This window comes from Macaca fascicularis, chromosome 4, assembly GCF_037993035.2.
Source record: "Macaca fascicularis isolate 582-1 chromosome 4, T2T-MFA8v1.1".
Lineage (NCBI taxonomy): Eukaryota > Metazoa > Chordata > Mammalia > Primates > Cercopithecidae > Macaca > Macaca fascicularis.
The window spans coordinates 60593092-60609381 of record NC_088378.1 but is presented as its reverse complement, the minus strand read 5'-3'; the positions used below and the strand labels follow the sequence as shown (position 1 = coordinate 60609381).

The 16290-nt window shown below is 39.1% G+C and overlaps 1 protein-coding gene across 27 annotated transcripts in view; it reads left to right on the top strand.

Annotated features, from left to right (window-relative positions):
* SYNE1 (spectrin repeat containing nuclear envelope protein 1) overlaps positions 1 to 16290 on the top strand; it is a 530711-nt gene that overhangs the window by 235585 nt on the left and 278836 nt on the right. For all 27 annotated transcript variants that reach the window (XM_074037290.1, XM_005552157.4, XM_074037285.1 and 24 more), the window contains 9 exons: positions 1246 to 1396; positions 1723 to 1881; positions 3757 to 3939; positions 6651 to 6752; positions 9850 to 10053; positions 11373 to 11580; positions 12445 to 12557; positions 14184 to 14389; positions 15504 to 15659. In XM_074037290.1, coding sequence (XP_073893391.1) covers positions 1246 to 1396; positions 1723 to 1881; positions 3757 to 3939; positions 6651 to 6752; positions 9850 to 10053; positions 11373 to 11580; positions 12445 to 12557; positions 14184 to 14389; positions 15504 to 15659 — 1482 coding nt within the window. The remainder of the gene's footprint in view (positions 1 to 1245; positions 1397 to 1722; positions 1882 to 3756; positions 3940 to 6650; positions 6753 to 9849; positions 10054 to 11372; positions 11581 to 12444; positions 12558 to 14183; positions 14390 to 15503; positions 15660 to 16290) is intronic.

Sequence of the window (16290 nt, the reverse complement as noted above, 5' to 3'; positions counted from 1 at the left end):
CTTAGAGGTTGCACAGTGTCCTATCATAAGAATGTATCAGGATTTATTTAATTATTGACCTGTTTTTAACATTTTGGTTATTTCTATATTTTCTCCTATTACAAATAATGGTGTGAAGAATATCACTTTACCTAAATCTTAGTGCACATAATTTTATTTCTTTGGAAAAATCTCTAGATGTAAACTTGCTTGCTCAACAGCATTTTATTCTTTTGTTATTGTTTCTTTTATGAAACAGTCTCCCTCTATTGCCCAGGCTGGAGCACAGTGGTGTGATCTTGGCTCACTGCAACCTCTACTACCCGAGTTCAAGCCTTTCTCATGCCTCAGCCTCCTAAGTAGCTGAGATTACAGGCGTGCGCCACCAAGCCAGGCTGATTTTTGCATTTTGAGTAGAGACGATGTTTTGCCTTGTTGGCCAGGCTGGTCTCGAATGACTGGCCTCGAGTGATCAGCCTGCCTTGGCCTCGCAAAGTGCTAGGATTATAGGCATGATCCGTGACACCCAGCCGTTTTGTGTGTGTGTGTGTGTGTGTGTGTGTGTTTGTTTTAAAAAAAAAAAAAGCCTACAGCTTCCAATATTCCCAGAGGGTCTCCCATCCAAGTACTAACCAGGCTGGACCCTGCTTACCTTCACAAGATCAAATGAGATTAGGTGCATTTGAGGTGATAGGGTTGTAGACCACCTTATTTTTATAAACAGCAGCTATCTTCTCATTTTGACAGTTTTCAGGGTAGTCATATCCAATGAGAATTTATTACATTGAGATGGAAGAGAAAATCTGATATATACGTTAATTACTGAGTAATCTTTTTATTTGTTAGTTTGGGGCTATGTTTTGTTTTATTGTTGTTTTATTTCCTGCAACATATGCCATTATGAAATAATTAAAACCACATGGGAAAAGACAATTTAAAAAAACCAAAACATTTGGGTGACTCATCTATGTAAGTTTGAGTTGGCAAGAACATATATTACTTCTTTGTCTTTGAGTTCATAGATTTTATTTCAATGGTTGTGTGCATCCCTCATTCACAGAGAATATTTTGGACATTGGAGTAAGTAGGATTAACCAGCAGCACTAGTTTGAGATCAGTATGTAGAAATATGCTTTTCTCTTGATTCCAGAATCCATCTATGAGTATTAATACCTTTATGTAGTGAAACATCAAGTCCAATTGTAGGGAACTCTCCCCTTTCCTGATACATGACACCAAATAATATATTTTCTTTAATCATTACAGTCAGGGTCAATGCTGTGGACTTATTGACTTAATGAGAGAATATCAGAACCTGAAGTCAACTGTATCTAAAGTCTTAGAAAATGCCAGCAGTGTGATTGTAACCAGAACTACCATTAAAGATCAAGAAGATCTTAAATGGGCTTTTTCCAAGGTAAAATTCAAAATGTGTTTATGTTGGTGTTCTGCTTTAGTAGATCTGGTTTTTAGTCATAAAGCAATTATCTGCCCAATTCTTGTCTGTATACTTAGATGTGGATAATTCATGCTAACAAGCTCAACTTTTTTTCCCCTAGGAATACTGACATTCTAGGATTCTAGCAACTCAAGCAAATGGTATTATATATATTCGTATAGTTAATTAATATCAAAAATTTCTGCATAAGGTCAATTATGAATTAAATTTCCTAGAGGCAAATGGTTTTAAACTCATGACTTATCACTGACTATTTTATTAATTAAGAAATCATTTATCCACAGCATGAAACTGCCAAGAACAAAATGAATTACAAACAGAAAGACTTGGATAACTTTACCAGCAAAGGAAAACACTTGTTATCTGAACTGAAAAAAATTCACAGTAGTGATTTCAGCTTGGTGAAAACAGACATGGAGAGCACCGTGGACAAATGGCTGGATGTAAGATAATCACCTGGGAGTCTGCAAATCATTTCAATAATCACATTTCCCAATCAAATTTTTGGGCAAAGGGTTATTCAAGGATGTGAATTTCACTTTTTTTTTTTTTTTTTTAAGATGGAGTTTCACTCTTGTTGCCCAGGCTGGAGTGCAATGGTGTGATCTCAGCTTACCGCAACCTCTGCCTCCCCGGGTTCAAGCAATTCTCCTGCGTCAACCCCCCGAGTAACTGGGATTACAGGTGCACACAACCACGCCCAGCTAATTTTGTATTTTAGTAGAGACAGGGTTTCTCCATGTTGACCAGGCTGGTCTCCAACTCCTGACCTCAGGTGATCTGCCTGCCTTGGCCTCCCAAAGTGCTGGGATTATAGGCATGAGCCATTGCGCCCGACTGAATTTCACTTTTAACATTTAGTACTAAATGTGAAATGATAGTCTGAAGTAAAACAGTGCTCACATAAAGTTTAGAAATAGTAAAAAATGTATCTGTTTTGTAAAAACTTATCATCAGACTCTTGGGAATTTCACTTAATAGCCTCGGTCATAACAAATTATAACTCTGAATGTTTTTCTGTCCCAAACTATGAAATTATAGATAAAAAAGAAGAATTTATAAATATTCTATAGGATATTAAACCATAATATATAATAATTTAAAGTAATAAGGCTATAATTTTGCATTGGAAAACATTGCACTTGTAATTTACATCTTTGGGTTTTAGTTCTTGCTGTGTCACTTACCAGCTATGTGACCACAGAACAAGTCACTTAATTTTCCTGGAACTCTATATATCAATCCATAAATATTTTACATTACCTTTCAGCTGAAAAATTTAGTGCTCTGTTGACCTCCTATCAAAATCTAGTTTCAGAAGTACTGTGGTTCCCCTACTTAAGCTAAATTTACCAGTTAGACGTTGATATTTGTGTAATATAATAAAATAATTTGGGGGCAGCAGAAAACCCTATATATATGCTTCCACTTTTAAAAGAACATTCTTTGGCTGGGTGCGGTGGCTCATGCCTTTAATCCTAGCACTTTGGGAGGCCGATGCGGGCGGATCACTTCAGGTCAGGAGTTCGAGACCAGTCAGGCTAACATAGTGAAACCCCATCTCTACTAAAAATACAAAAAATTAGCCGGGTGTGGTGGCAAGCGCCTGTAATCCTAGTTACTCTGGAGGCTGAGGTGGGAGAATCGCTGGAACCCAGGAGGCAGAGGTTGCAGTGAGCTGAGATCACGCCACAGTACTCCAGCCTGGGAAACAGAGTGAGACTCCATCTCAAAAACAAAAAAAAAAGAACATTCTTTTCTTTTCTTTTTTTAGCATGCTATTTTTTTTTTTTTTATTTATAGCCTTTGGGATGTTAGTGCCTATCATTATAGGAAGAGTGATAAGCAATATTATTTTATTTTAATGTGCAAAATTGGTTGCTTTCATATGCATTATGTTATAAATATGTTTGAATCTAATTAATGCTAATTATACCTAAACATTACAAATAAAAATGCTTATTGTTATTACTTTCAAAAATCAATACAACACTGTTCTTGATAGACCTTTGTCCTGTAGAATTCAACCTTATAATGAGTTACAGTAGATTCTAGTGGACCTGTTGTTGTTAGTATCCCAATTTACAAATGAAAATGCAATGTCTCAGGAATTCATACACCTCTCCCAATGACAGAAGCAATTTATGTATTGGTTAGCATTTACATGAGTCAGGTGCACTTATTAGATTACAATAATTTTTGTGAAACTGTCAGTCAGAATATACTTTTCTGATAAAAGAAGCATTGGTACTTTGCTTGGGGGGATGATCATGTTACACCTCTGACTATGAATGCCATGGCTTCTGTTTCTCTCCTAGGTAGCAGAGAAACTTGAAGAAAACATGGATAGGCTGAGAGTAAGCCTGTCCATTTGGGATGATGTACTCTCAAGTAGAGATGAGATTGAGGGATGGTCAAACAACTCTGTTCCACAGATGGCAAAAAACATCAGCAACCTGGACAACCGCCTCAGAGCTGAAGAACTGCTTAAAGAATTTGAGGTAAACTGACTGTGTTGACATATGGGAACTGGTGGCATATTGTCGACCAGAATATGAAAAAAAAGAAAAAAAAGTCTTAAAAGTATATTCTTCTTTTAACTTTTATTTATTTATTTATTTATTTTTTATTATTTTTATTATTTGAGGCAAAGTTTGGTTCTGTCGCCCAGACTGGAGTGCAGTGGTGCTCCAGATCTCGGCTCTGCAATGTCCGCCTCCTGGGTTCAAGCAATTCTCCTGCCTCAGCCTCCCGAGTAGCTGGAATTACAGGCATGCGCCACCACACTTGGCTAATTTTTGTATTTTTAGTAGAGATAGGATTTCACCATGTTGGTCAGGCTGGTCTTGAACTCCTGACCTCAGGTGATCTACCCACCTCAGCCTCCCAAACTGCTGGGATTACAGGTGTGAGCCACTGCTCCAGACCTTCTTCTTCTTTTTAGAGGCATGGAAGAGCATTAGAGAACTCTTACCTATCTTTTGCTGTTTAATTTGAATAGGTTATGAATAAAAGGATTTTTCTTTGTATTTTTATCTATGCTTATTTAGGGCTCTTTAAAGCATTAGTAGAAAAGCAAAAGTCTATAAAATCTATAATTGTTCCCATTCATCGGAAAATATGGCATCTTTCTACTTAAAAACCAAATTGGAAGTGTTTGTAATCTAGTAATATTTAGTACCTATTTTTCCGTATTCAAAAAAATCCCAAACTGCTCACTGAGTCCTTAGCATGTCCTCTTATTATGCCAGGTAGTGGGTTCTTCCACTTCCTTTTCAAAAATGGAAGAAAATCAGAGATTGGAGGGTCACAGGCTTCCACAAGAGTCCCTGGCTTTTAAAGTTCTAGTCACCAATTCACTTTAAACTTTATTCCTATTTCTTGCAATGATTTGTTAATCATTCTTCAAACTCTTAATGAGCACCTAAGATATGTCAGGCACTGTTTTAGACATTGAAAATATAATAGACAAACAGAAAGTCTTACCCTCATAGAATTTACATTATTTATATTACAGTATATATTATATATAAAATATCAAGTAGTAATTGGGCTATGATAAAAGTGGAGTAGGGTAAAGAGAAATAGAGTGAGGAGATAGTGACTTTGGTCCAGAGAAATATACATGAATGAATTGTATTACCTAACTTATTTGTCTTTGATCCAAAGAACATTCTCAATGTTTTGTTACCTAGTTCCAATCTCTGAGGGTGATCAGGAGAAGAAATTATTCAGACTAAAAGCACAGGCAGGGGTGATGGATACTGCAGTGTCCTCGGCTGTTGTCTCTGATGCTAAACTAACATCACAGCTCCAGAGTGGCCTGCACTGGATCCAGCTTATACCAGCTTGCAAAAGTCAATTGTTAAATGTTCAGGAATTTTGTGAGCCAGTGTTAAAAACAACCATTATTAAAAATTAGACTGTAAATAAATTTACAATTAAATAAGTTCCATTGAATACAAAGGTAATGACAAAAAAAATATATATAACACTTTCCATTATTCTTCTACACATCACTACTGTTACCTAGGTCTTTGAGTTATTGACATCTATGGTATCATGGTTGAAATATTTTAGAACAATGTACTACTGTGTATGTCTTCCACTCCGTGTGCTGTGACATCATGTCGTAGCTTACCATGGTGGTAAATGCTACAAATGAGGGCTTTTTGTGGGAGGTTGAGAGGGAGTTGTTAAAGTAAGCAACTGCTATTGACCTCAGAAATCCAATGATTCAATATGCTTCTGAGCCACATTAGATATGAGCAGGTTCAGTTAGTCACAAAGATGGGTTATTTATGTTACCCACTGTCCATGTGACACACTAGCTAATAAAATCAGTGAATTGGATTCAGCCCAGTGCCCACAGAGCTGTTTCCGCTGCAGTGTAGTGAGTGTAGATAAGGAGGGAGATTCCTCAGTTGCCTGGCCAGCTTCTGGAGAAAGCCAGAGGGACTGACAGCTCATCATGTCTTCCAGTAAGGAAATTCCTTTCTGAATTGAAGGCATCAGTAGGTTTGCTAGTGTCCACAAAGCACCAAAATGCCATTTTTGAGAGGAATAGTTTACTAAATGCTCCTTCGTGGCCTCAAATAACTAATGAAGTTTACAAGCCTCTCATTTGTATCATAATTCTTTGATCGTTCTTTCCTCTTCTTTATGTTACTATTGGTACAAAAAAAGGCAAAATAGTATATATCGATTTCTTAATGAATCTGTTTCTCCTTTAATATCCTTTAAATTTTTATTTGAAACGTTCGTTCATATTACACATAGCCTACAGTAACTAGGCACTCCTTGTTAGGCACTTCAACACTCGCTTTGAAATGCTTCTTCAAGAGTTTCATGCTGCCATAGTAACCAGTAATATTAAAGTTAATGAATAAACGACAGTTAGCCTGTTGAAAATCCCCGCTGACTCAAGACTTTGGATCAGTGTTTAATTTTTTTCCAGCTTTTTTTTCCTAATAAAAAGGAGTGGAGAGAAACAAAAGTTCTGCACACTCCTTCACATTCCCAGCGGAAGCTAATTGTAACATTTTCCACGTTTCTACGTCACAACAGCCCTCAGAAAAATGAAACAGATTTTATTTTTTACACTGGCTTAAAGTTGGGGTATTTTGACAAAGTTAGCTCTTCTTGAAATTATTAAATGCCAAATATAGCATGTCAGTGTTTTTCATTAGTTATGCTTCTTCCCTTTTGGCAGTCTGAAGTTAAAAACAAAGCATTGAGATTGGAAGAACTGCATTCCAAAGTTAATGATCTGAAAGAATTAACTAAAAATCTAGAAACACCGCCAGACCTTCAGGTAAGCATTTTGTAATAACTGCTAGACTTTCATCCGTTTTGTAATAACTACCATATACTAGACTTTCTGTCTCTCTCTCTCTATCTGTGTGTGTGTAGATATATATCTTATATATATGATATATATATATATGTATCTCCTTTATATGTCCTCAATGTTATCATCATCATCCTAATTCCAAGGAAACGTGGATCATATCAGACATGGGGGTCAAAATATTAATATATTTTCACATTCCTTGGGCCAGTATTAATAGCATATTTCCAACTTGAATATTATAATAAGGGTAGTTCTTTTTTTTCCTACTGAATTTCAGAAGCATTATCAGCCAAGTTGCCTCATGGACCATTTCATGTCTAGACAGGGACAGAACCCCCTCTGTTTTTGGTGTTTTTGATGTTGGTTGGTTGTTTGTTTGTTTTTTGAGACAGGGTCTCACTCTGTCACCCAGGCTGGAGTGCAGTGGTGCAGTCTCAGCTCACTGCAACCTCTGCCTCCCAAGTTCAAGCAATCCTCCCACCTCAGCCTCCCTAGTAGCTGAGACGACAGAAATGCGCCATCGTGGAAGGCTAATATTTTAAATTTTTTATAGACAGGAGATTTCACCATGTTGCCGAGGCTGGTCTTGTACTCCTGAACTCATGCAATCTGCCTGCCTTGGCCTCCCAAAGTGCTGGGATTACAGGTGTGAGCCACCGCGCCCAGCCTAGAAACCCCTCTTATGAATGCTGATATTCTTATTGATATTTCCCTAATGCTGTTACTCAATAACTGAGTTTAGAGGGATCACCACTGTAAACCTCCTTTCATGGCCCTTCAGATGGCACAAATCCACAGGAACCATGAAGCAGGCCGGGGTAGATCGGCACTGGTCAGGACACCTGGGCTATTTCAGGGCCCAAGCCCTGGAAGCATCCAGCATGGTGGGTCTCTTTGGCCTGCCAGCCCCACTGGCTCCAGGCTCAGGATTCTGCTGTATCCCTTTAGCTTCTGGATGTGTTACTGCTTTTGTCGATTTTCTCTACATTTCCTTTCTTCTTCTTGTGCCTTTGTCTTTGATTTGCTGCTTTGGGTCAAGCAATCAATCTAGTTGATCAGTTATGCTTTTGCTCTGACCTGAGACTCCTTGTTCATCAGTACCATTGGGGATGATATACATGCACAGGAATGCTAGAAGTTTCACGGGAAGTAAGAAGACACAAAGGAGGTGCTATTCATATGTAAAAAAAGATAAAGAGTCCTTATGCATGCCACCTGTGTTGGGGATATCAATGGTTAACAGTTGGACTTTTGCAGAGTTGAGGCAGGATCTTCAGAGAGAGTTATTGGTGTACTCTAGTCTTCTCTTTTTTCCTTTATCTCTCTCTCCTTTTCTCTCTCTCTCTCTGTCTCTCTCTCTCTCTCACACACACACACGTGCATGTGCACATACACGCACCCCTACGTATACTCAAGGAAGTGTGAGGGGTGGCTTACCTTACCTCAAGGCAGAAGGATTCCAGCAGTGCCACCTGGAGAATGGGATATTTGTCCCCCGTATTTGGCAGGCATGGGAGTCTGATTTCTATCCCCCCAAGAATCCTAAAAGTGACAGACAGGCTGGCTAACTGCTGCTATATTTGCCAAAGGATAGATGACGGCTTGGGGAGACCTGCACCTGAAGGTTAGTTGGAGGTGAATGCTAGAGTGTGACCTCTGGCCCAAATATGAACCAGGAAAGGAAAAGAAAGGAAGAGACCACTATGCGAAGATATTATAGGTGGTCTAAGAAGGCTATCTGGGGGATAAACAGACCTTAGCAATGAGAAGTTAAAAAAAGGCCTACAGGCTGAGGAATGAGAAAGTAGCCAAAGAACATTGCACTGTCGTGTTTAGGGAACTTTAGTGGGAAGTGCAAGCATGAAAAAAGTCAGAAAAACCCACAGAGCAAGGCCTATGCGAGGAGGAATGAATGCTAAACCTTGTCTGGCCTAGAGGGCACAGATGCCCATCCAGTGAGTCAGAACCCCTCACCTGCCTCCTGCCAGTCCAAGCCTACAGGAGAAAGGTGCCTTACACAGGGTGGCAGAATAGAAATAAAACGAAGGAAGAGAAAGAAAGACATTTACTCCCTTCCACACTATGGGCCTCCTGCTCCCAGCAGATCTGAAGTGGGGGTAAGAATAAAAGCCTTCAATTTAAGTTAAGTTCAAAGTTTTCATTAACAAATAGGCCAGGATGTTTGAATTGTGGAATTGAGACTGTTTTTCAATGTATAGTGACTATATGTCCTTTGACTAACTAGGGGGCCATAGAAGTCGACCCTCCTGAGCTATATCATCCAGAGAAAAGAGAAGAACTAGCCCCACTCAATATTTTAAAGCAACAGTGGAGACAAAAATAAAATTGTTTTATGATAAAATCCTACAGTGATGTTTGCCCCAGACAGTGTTACATCTGAGCAGACAACCGGTGTTTCCAGGGAGAATCAAGAGCAGATTTTTGGTCACCACCTGGGAATTTTCAGTAGATCTAGCTCTGCTTTCACAATGCCCTCTCACGTCTTCCCTGGAACCTCAGTTAGAGCTGCCACTCTCCCATCCAGTGTTAATACAATCCTTCCTCTTTTTTTTTTTTTTTTTGAGACGGAGTCTCGCTCTGTCACCCAGGCTGGAGTACAGTGGCCGGATCTCAGCTCACTGCAAGCTCCGCCTCCCGGGTTTACGCCATTCTCCTGCCTCAGCCTCCCGAGTAGCTGGGACTACAGGCGCCCGCCACCACGCCCGGCTAATTTTTTGTATTTTTTTAGTAGAGACGGGGTTTCACCGTGTTAGCCCGGATGGTCTTGATCTCCTGACCTCGTGATCCACCCGTCTTGGCCTCCCAAAGTGCTGGGATTACAGGCTTGAGCCACCGCGCCCGGCCAATCCTTCCTCTTTCTATTTGCCTGTCACTTCATATGTTTGGCAACTGTGTCCACTGATTTTCCTTCTTGTAAAGGCATATTAGCATTGGAGCTGGCTTCCATGATGAGACTTGTGTGGCTTTGAACAATTACATGAACAGAATTTCTACTGAATGAGTGGAGATCTTGATGAAATCTTGCTTGGTTATTTAGTTTATAGAAGCAGACTTAAGACAGAAACTGGAGCATGCCAAAGAAATAACTGAAGTAGCAAAAGGAACCCTGAAGGATTTCACTGCTCAAAGTACACAAGTGGAGAAGTTTATTAATGACATAACGACATGGCTCGCAAAAGTGGAAGAATCGTTGATGAACTGTGCCCAAACTGACACTTGTGAAGGATTGAAAAAAGTCAAGGTAGGTAATAAACTATCATTAAGTGCTTCCATTCGAATGGTGATAGTAGTTCTCCTGTTTTGTGGTAACTGTAATAAAAAATATAACTTCTGCTCTGAGTTACCCATATGAACACCAGACCAACTTATTTATGACATTGACCACAGCAAAGTAAGCAATGAAGAACTGAATGCAGGTGTTCAGAAATCAAAAATGAATACCTTGAAAATAGAAAGCATGTGTTGCTGTAGCACCAGCCCATAGTCTACACTTGTTTAAAGTTTTTTTTTTCTTTTTTATAAAAGGGTGGAGCCTGTGGAAGAACTATTTGACTTCCACAAATTTTCAGACTTGAGTATTCGATAGTTTTTCATCACTTAATTATATTTATTGGCCATTATGCCTGCTTTCATCCAGAGAATGTATATTTTTTGAAAAAGAAGAAGTTGAGAAAACATTACATTTCCATGTTTTCTATTTTTTTATTTTTATTTTTTGAGATGGAGTCTTCCTCTGTCACCCAGGCTGGAGTGCAGTGGCACAATCTGGGCTCACTGCAACCTCCCCTCCCAGGTTTAAGTGATTCTCCTACCACAGCCTCCCCAGTAGCTGGGATTACAGGCACCCACCACCATGCCCAGCTAAGTTTTGTATTTTTAGTAGAGATGGGGTTTCATCATGTTGGCCAGACTGGTCTTGAACTCCTGACCTCAAGTGATCCACAGGCCTCAGCCTCCCAAAGTTTTGGGATTATGGGTGTGAGCCACCTCCTGGCCCATTTTCATGTTTTCTATCCATATTAATAGATAACATTCCTAATCAGCTATCTGTCATGCATTGAGTTGACTTTTCAACAAATGCATTTGTTCTCTTTTAGCATATTTCCTTACTGTACTAGAAACTGAGGTTTTTTTGTTTTTGTTTTTGTTTTTTTTTCTTTAAATTAACTACTGGTGCTTTTGGTAAGCCTGTGACTCTGAAACAAAGTTTAAGTGTCTCACTGAAGAATGTGAACTGTGATGGTCTCTAATCAATTGATTAAACCCAAGATCATGGACTGGAATCTATAAGGACCTATTCAGTTTGCTTGAAATGCTAGATTACACCTCATCTCCTAACTACTTCCCAACACCTGTTTGTTCCCAAGGAGAACTTGGCAAAATTCTGAAAGAATCAATACAGATCTAGTACAAGTACTCAAAAACTTGCATCAAAATGTATACACCACGGAGTGGATTCAACAATGTCAATTTCAGATTGTAAAAAAGTACCATAGTGAAGTAAATGGAGTATTTCTCTCAAGTTATGAATATCCTTCATAATTTACTTTTATTCTGTAGGATATACAAAAAGAACTTCAAAGTCAACAAAGCAATATCAGCTCCACCCAAGAAAATCTCAATAGCTTGTGCCGCAAGTACCACTCAGCTGAGTTAGAGAACCTAGGCTGTGCAATGACTGGTCTGATAAAGAAACATGAAGTCGTGAGCCAGTTGTGCTCCAAAACCCAGGCCAGCCTGCAGGAATCTCTGGAAAAACACTTCAGTGGTGAGTTCTGAGGGGCCTTAGCGTGAGAAGTTTGTTTCCAAGAAAGAATCCAAACCAAATGCTGCCTAGAAACTGCCAGCAAAAGTTTGAGGAAACTTTCCAGAAGGGTATCATTTCAAATTCATTTGTGCTTTGCGATTCAGGCAATAGAAGTGCTGTGCTGGAGGCTCTCACACTATGCAGAATTTTTTCTTTCTTTTTCCTCTTTTTCCCAAGAAAGCAAGAGTCCACTAACTTGATGGTTCTGAATTTCATCTGCATTTTCTCTATATAGCTCATGTGTGTGGAAAATTACTTCCACTGCTCAAGTGGCCAGCAGCCACTGTCCAAATAACTATTGAAATTTTTTATGCCATGATGAAGTGACACAATAAACTTGGATGTTGGAAGAAGCCATGAAACAGGGGCAGCAATAGGGGCCAGGAAATTGCCCGTCCTGTGGCCCTGCCTCTGCTTTCCACACAGCGGTGCCTGACATGGATCCATCATGACTCCCCAAAAGAGGAGGTGGTTCCTCCCTTTGCCATCAAAATGGCTTTAATGTCCCTGGAGCATTTCTCTCCTTGCACTTTTACATATTCAGGCAATTAATTATTTTTCTTGACCAAGAGAAAAAACACAACAGGATATTAGACATTCTAGGAATATACATTTCTTTTTAGTCTTTCCTCTGAGATAACTTCTCAATTCTACCATGAACATTCACGGCTGTAGATCATACTGTATTACTTTATTATTTTCTTTCTGGAATATTTTGTAAGGCAAGAGGAAATGAGCTAAAGGTCAGAAATAATCCATTGTGGTAATGCTGGGAGCCCATTCAATATTTTAGATTGACTCCTGATTTTTTTTTTTTTCCAAAAGAGTCTATGCAGGAATTCCAAGAATGGTTTTTGGGAGCAAAGGCATCGGCAAAAGAATCATCAGATCGCACTGGTGACAGCAAAGTTCTAGAAGCAAAGCTCCATGACCTTCAGGTATAAAAGTTGACATCCTTTTTCTTCTTCCCCAAAATGTACTCAAGTGCCTGTAGGCAGACCTAAGTTATCTTATTTCTCAAATCTTATCTGAGCCAATCTTCTCCTCGTCCCTAACAGAATTAGGCTGATTGAGTCAGAAAGAAATAGATAACATGATAAGTATGTTGAGAAATAAGTTGGGGCTACAGAATTTCCAGATCCCTTTCTCTCTCTTTTTAGCCTATTGACAATTCTTTGGAGTTCATTCTAAACTAAACCTAGTTTTAATTTTTATAACAATAAGAGTATAATAATTATATCTATGTTATATGACTATTGTGGAGGAGTTTTAAAAAGAAGAAGAAATGGTTTGTGTTTTTTAGTACCTTATTGTCTATATTTAGAGATAGGATATATTCAAACTAAAATAATAGATATTACAGGTTTTATAGGTTTTACTGACTGAAAATGTATGAGCTCAGGAAGGAGAAGGCTGTGGTGAAGTAGAGTTAAGAAATGATTTGCAGAAGAATAGGCTCAAGTTAGGTTTTGGCCAAGCTTGTCAAGCGGCTAATCTGAGTAAAGTACTATGTTAAGTATTATGAAAAGAAATCTTTTTTTTTTTCGAGGTGGATTCTCACTCTGTCACCCAGGCCGGAGTGCAATGACACGATTTCCATTCACTGCAACCTCCTCCTTCTGAGTTCAAGTGATTCTCCTGCCTCAGTCTCCCAAGTAACCGGGATTACAGGTGTATGCCAGCATGCCCAGCTAATTTTTGTATTTTTAGTAGAGACGATGTTTCACCATGTAAGCCAGGCTGGTCTCAAACTCCTGACCTCAGGTGATCCACCCGCCTCGGGGTCCCAAAGTGCTGGTTACAGGCATGAGCCACCGTATTTGGCCAAAAGAAATCATTTTAAAAACTAATGAGAACCATGAGGATTTTGTGACTAATAGGGGATTAAAATAATGTTGATAATTCATTAGATTAGAAGTTACGATAGAAAGATTGTTATAGTAAAGGAAGCTGGTTTTGCAGGAGATGTGGAGAATTCAAATGTAGAATTGTCTCCTTTTAAGCTTGAGATGTAACAAACTCCACAAAGAAATGTCTGAGTAACATTTGAGATGCCACTCTAGAGCTCTGGGGAGAGGCAGGGCCACCCCTGGACTCTGGAATTCTTTTACTTTGTTAAAGCCCTGCCCAAGCATAGATTTTCCAAGAAAGAGATGCAGACCAAGAAAAGAAAAGACCTGAGGATTTTGTATGCAGGGTGGATCAGGGGAGGGGCTGGAGGCAGCTAACCAGGTAGAGGATCTCACATGAACCCTGGGAGACATTGGAAACTAGACCATGTTGGTACAGTGAGAATGGGGAGAGACTGAGAACAATACCTTGGTGAGAACGTCCTCGGTTCCAGCTCAGCCTTGTTTACACTATGTCCTCAGTGGTTCCAGTGGCTGACTGACACCATTCTCAATGAGGAGCCTTGGTTGTATCCAATTGTATGCATCATTTTTACTCCAGCCTTGTTAAGCTTTTTCCCTTTGGACTCTGTTTTTCTTCTCCTGCTCTACTATTTCAGCTCACAATTGTAATGCATAGTCCCATGCACCTATTACCTTTATTTCCCGAAACAGAACCTTTTGGACTCAGTCAGTGATGGGCAGAGCAAACTTGATGCGGTGACTCAAGAAGGACAAACTTTGTACGCACATTTGTCTAAACAAATTGTCAGTAGCATTCAGGAACAAATTACAAAGGCCAATGAAGAGTTTCAAGCATTTCTGAAACAGTGCCTTAAAGATAAGCAGGCTCTTCAAGACTGTGCTTCAGAACTTGGAAGGTAGGTTACGTTAACAAACATAGATTTCATCATACACCAAGTGTGTTTTTAAAGGCTTAGAGAAAAGAGTCCTGTGAATAAACAAATAACGTTTGACACTGTGAGTTTAAATTATAATAAGCTTTGATCATAAACACAGGTTGATACTAGGGCAATAATCAATTTTTCAGACTCTGAAGTTGTGACTTGGCTTTTTTTAATATAGAGAAAACAAACTATATTTACTAGTAATTGAAAATTATATAAATGCATATAATTTTTGTTTATTTGGTTCACCAATGTATAAAGCTCTGACACCTCAATTTTTAAATTATACAAGGCTTTTCCTTGTATGCACTTCATTTGGGACAGAGTCATAGCAGAAAACAACGATTGAATTCTGTGAATCTAGAGACCAATAAGGAATATATGTCATTATGGTGAATACACAATTAGAAAGGGAGAAAAAGCCACTTATGACTAGGGTGAGAAAAGATGTCAGTAGAATGTAATTGCCTCTCTGATGCAGAATAATTTGCCTGACTCTTGTCCAGCTTTCTTGGAGAGCTTACATTGTTTCCAAAACTTAGAGCTCTTGAGCTATATTTGAAAATTCCTTAAGAAACAAAGACACAAAGGCCACTTTCCCTTGTCTTCCCAGGGCTTCCATTGCCCTACTTATTCACTGGCCCCAACTCAAGGGTCTTTGTAGTAAGTCACGAAATTAAGTGCACATTGACATGGGAATGTAATCTTGTTGGCAATTACCAGCTGTGAAATCAATTCATATCCATTGGCCCCATTTCAGGGGTCTTCGTAGTAAGACATAAAATTAAGTGCTCATTGACATGGGAATGTAATCTTGTTGGCAATTACCAGCTATGAAATCAATTCTGCTAGGTGAGATGATTCTTTTCCTGCTTGGATCTCGAAAGAAATTGTCATGACTGTCACTTTGTTATTAAAATAAGTGATAATTTGGGTGGGTTAGTTGTTAAGTTTTGTTCTGTTTTAGTAACTTGAACATTCCTGAAATCTTAATTGCCATTTAAAAGACATTGTGACCCCAGCTATTAAAACTAATTTATCATAACAAACATGTAAGAATTTCTCTAAGGCATTTTCTTTTCCTTAGCTTTGAAGATCAGCACAGAAAACTGAACTTATGGATCCATGAAATGGAAGAAAGGTTCAATACAGAAAACTTGGGAGAGAGTAAACAGCACATTTCTGAGAAGAAAAATGAAGTTCATAAAGTTGAAATGTTTTTGGGAGAACTGCTGGCTGCGAGGTATGGTCCAGAAATGGAGCAGGTCCTTTAACTCTTACCATGTTTTAGACTAGTTGGTTGGTTGTTTGGTTTGGTTTTGATTGGTTGGTTAGTTGGTTTGTTGATGGTGGTTTGTGCCTGTCCTTGAATGTCTGGAATACAAAGGCCATGCTGCACTCTTTGCAGCAGTGTAATATTCTGGTTAGAGTGCAGGATGGAAGTAAGAAGCTCATCTGCATTCCAGATCCAACTCCTGTTTGTTCAATGAATTGGGCAGGTCACTTATCTCCTGTCACTCTTAATTTTAGCCTTTAAACATCGCGTTAATAATACTGTGCTTTCCTCACTGGGGTTATTTTGAGGATCAGTTAACATAATGTGAAGCTGATATGAAGGAAAGAAAACCACAAATTCACACTGACTGTAAAGATAAAAAAAATGAGTGCTGGCAGGGCGCAGTGGCTCATGCCTGTAATCCCAGCACTTTGGGAGGCCAAGGTGGAAAGATCACCTGAGGTCAGAAGTTCGAGACCAGGCTGGCCACATGGTGAAACGCTGTCTCTACTAAAAATACAAAAATTAGCCAGGCGTGGTTGCGGGCACCTGTAATTCCAGCTACTCAGGAGGCTGAGGCAGGAGAATTGCTTGAATC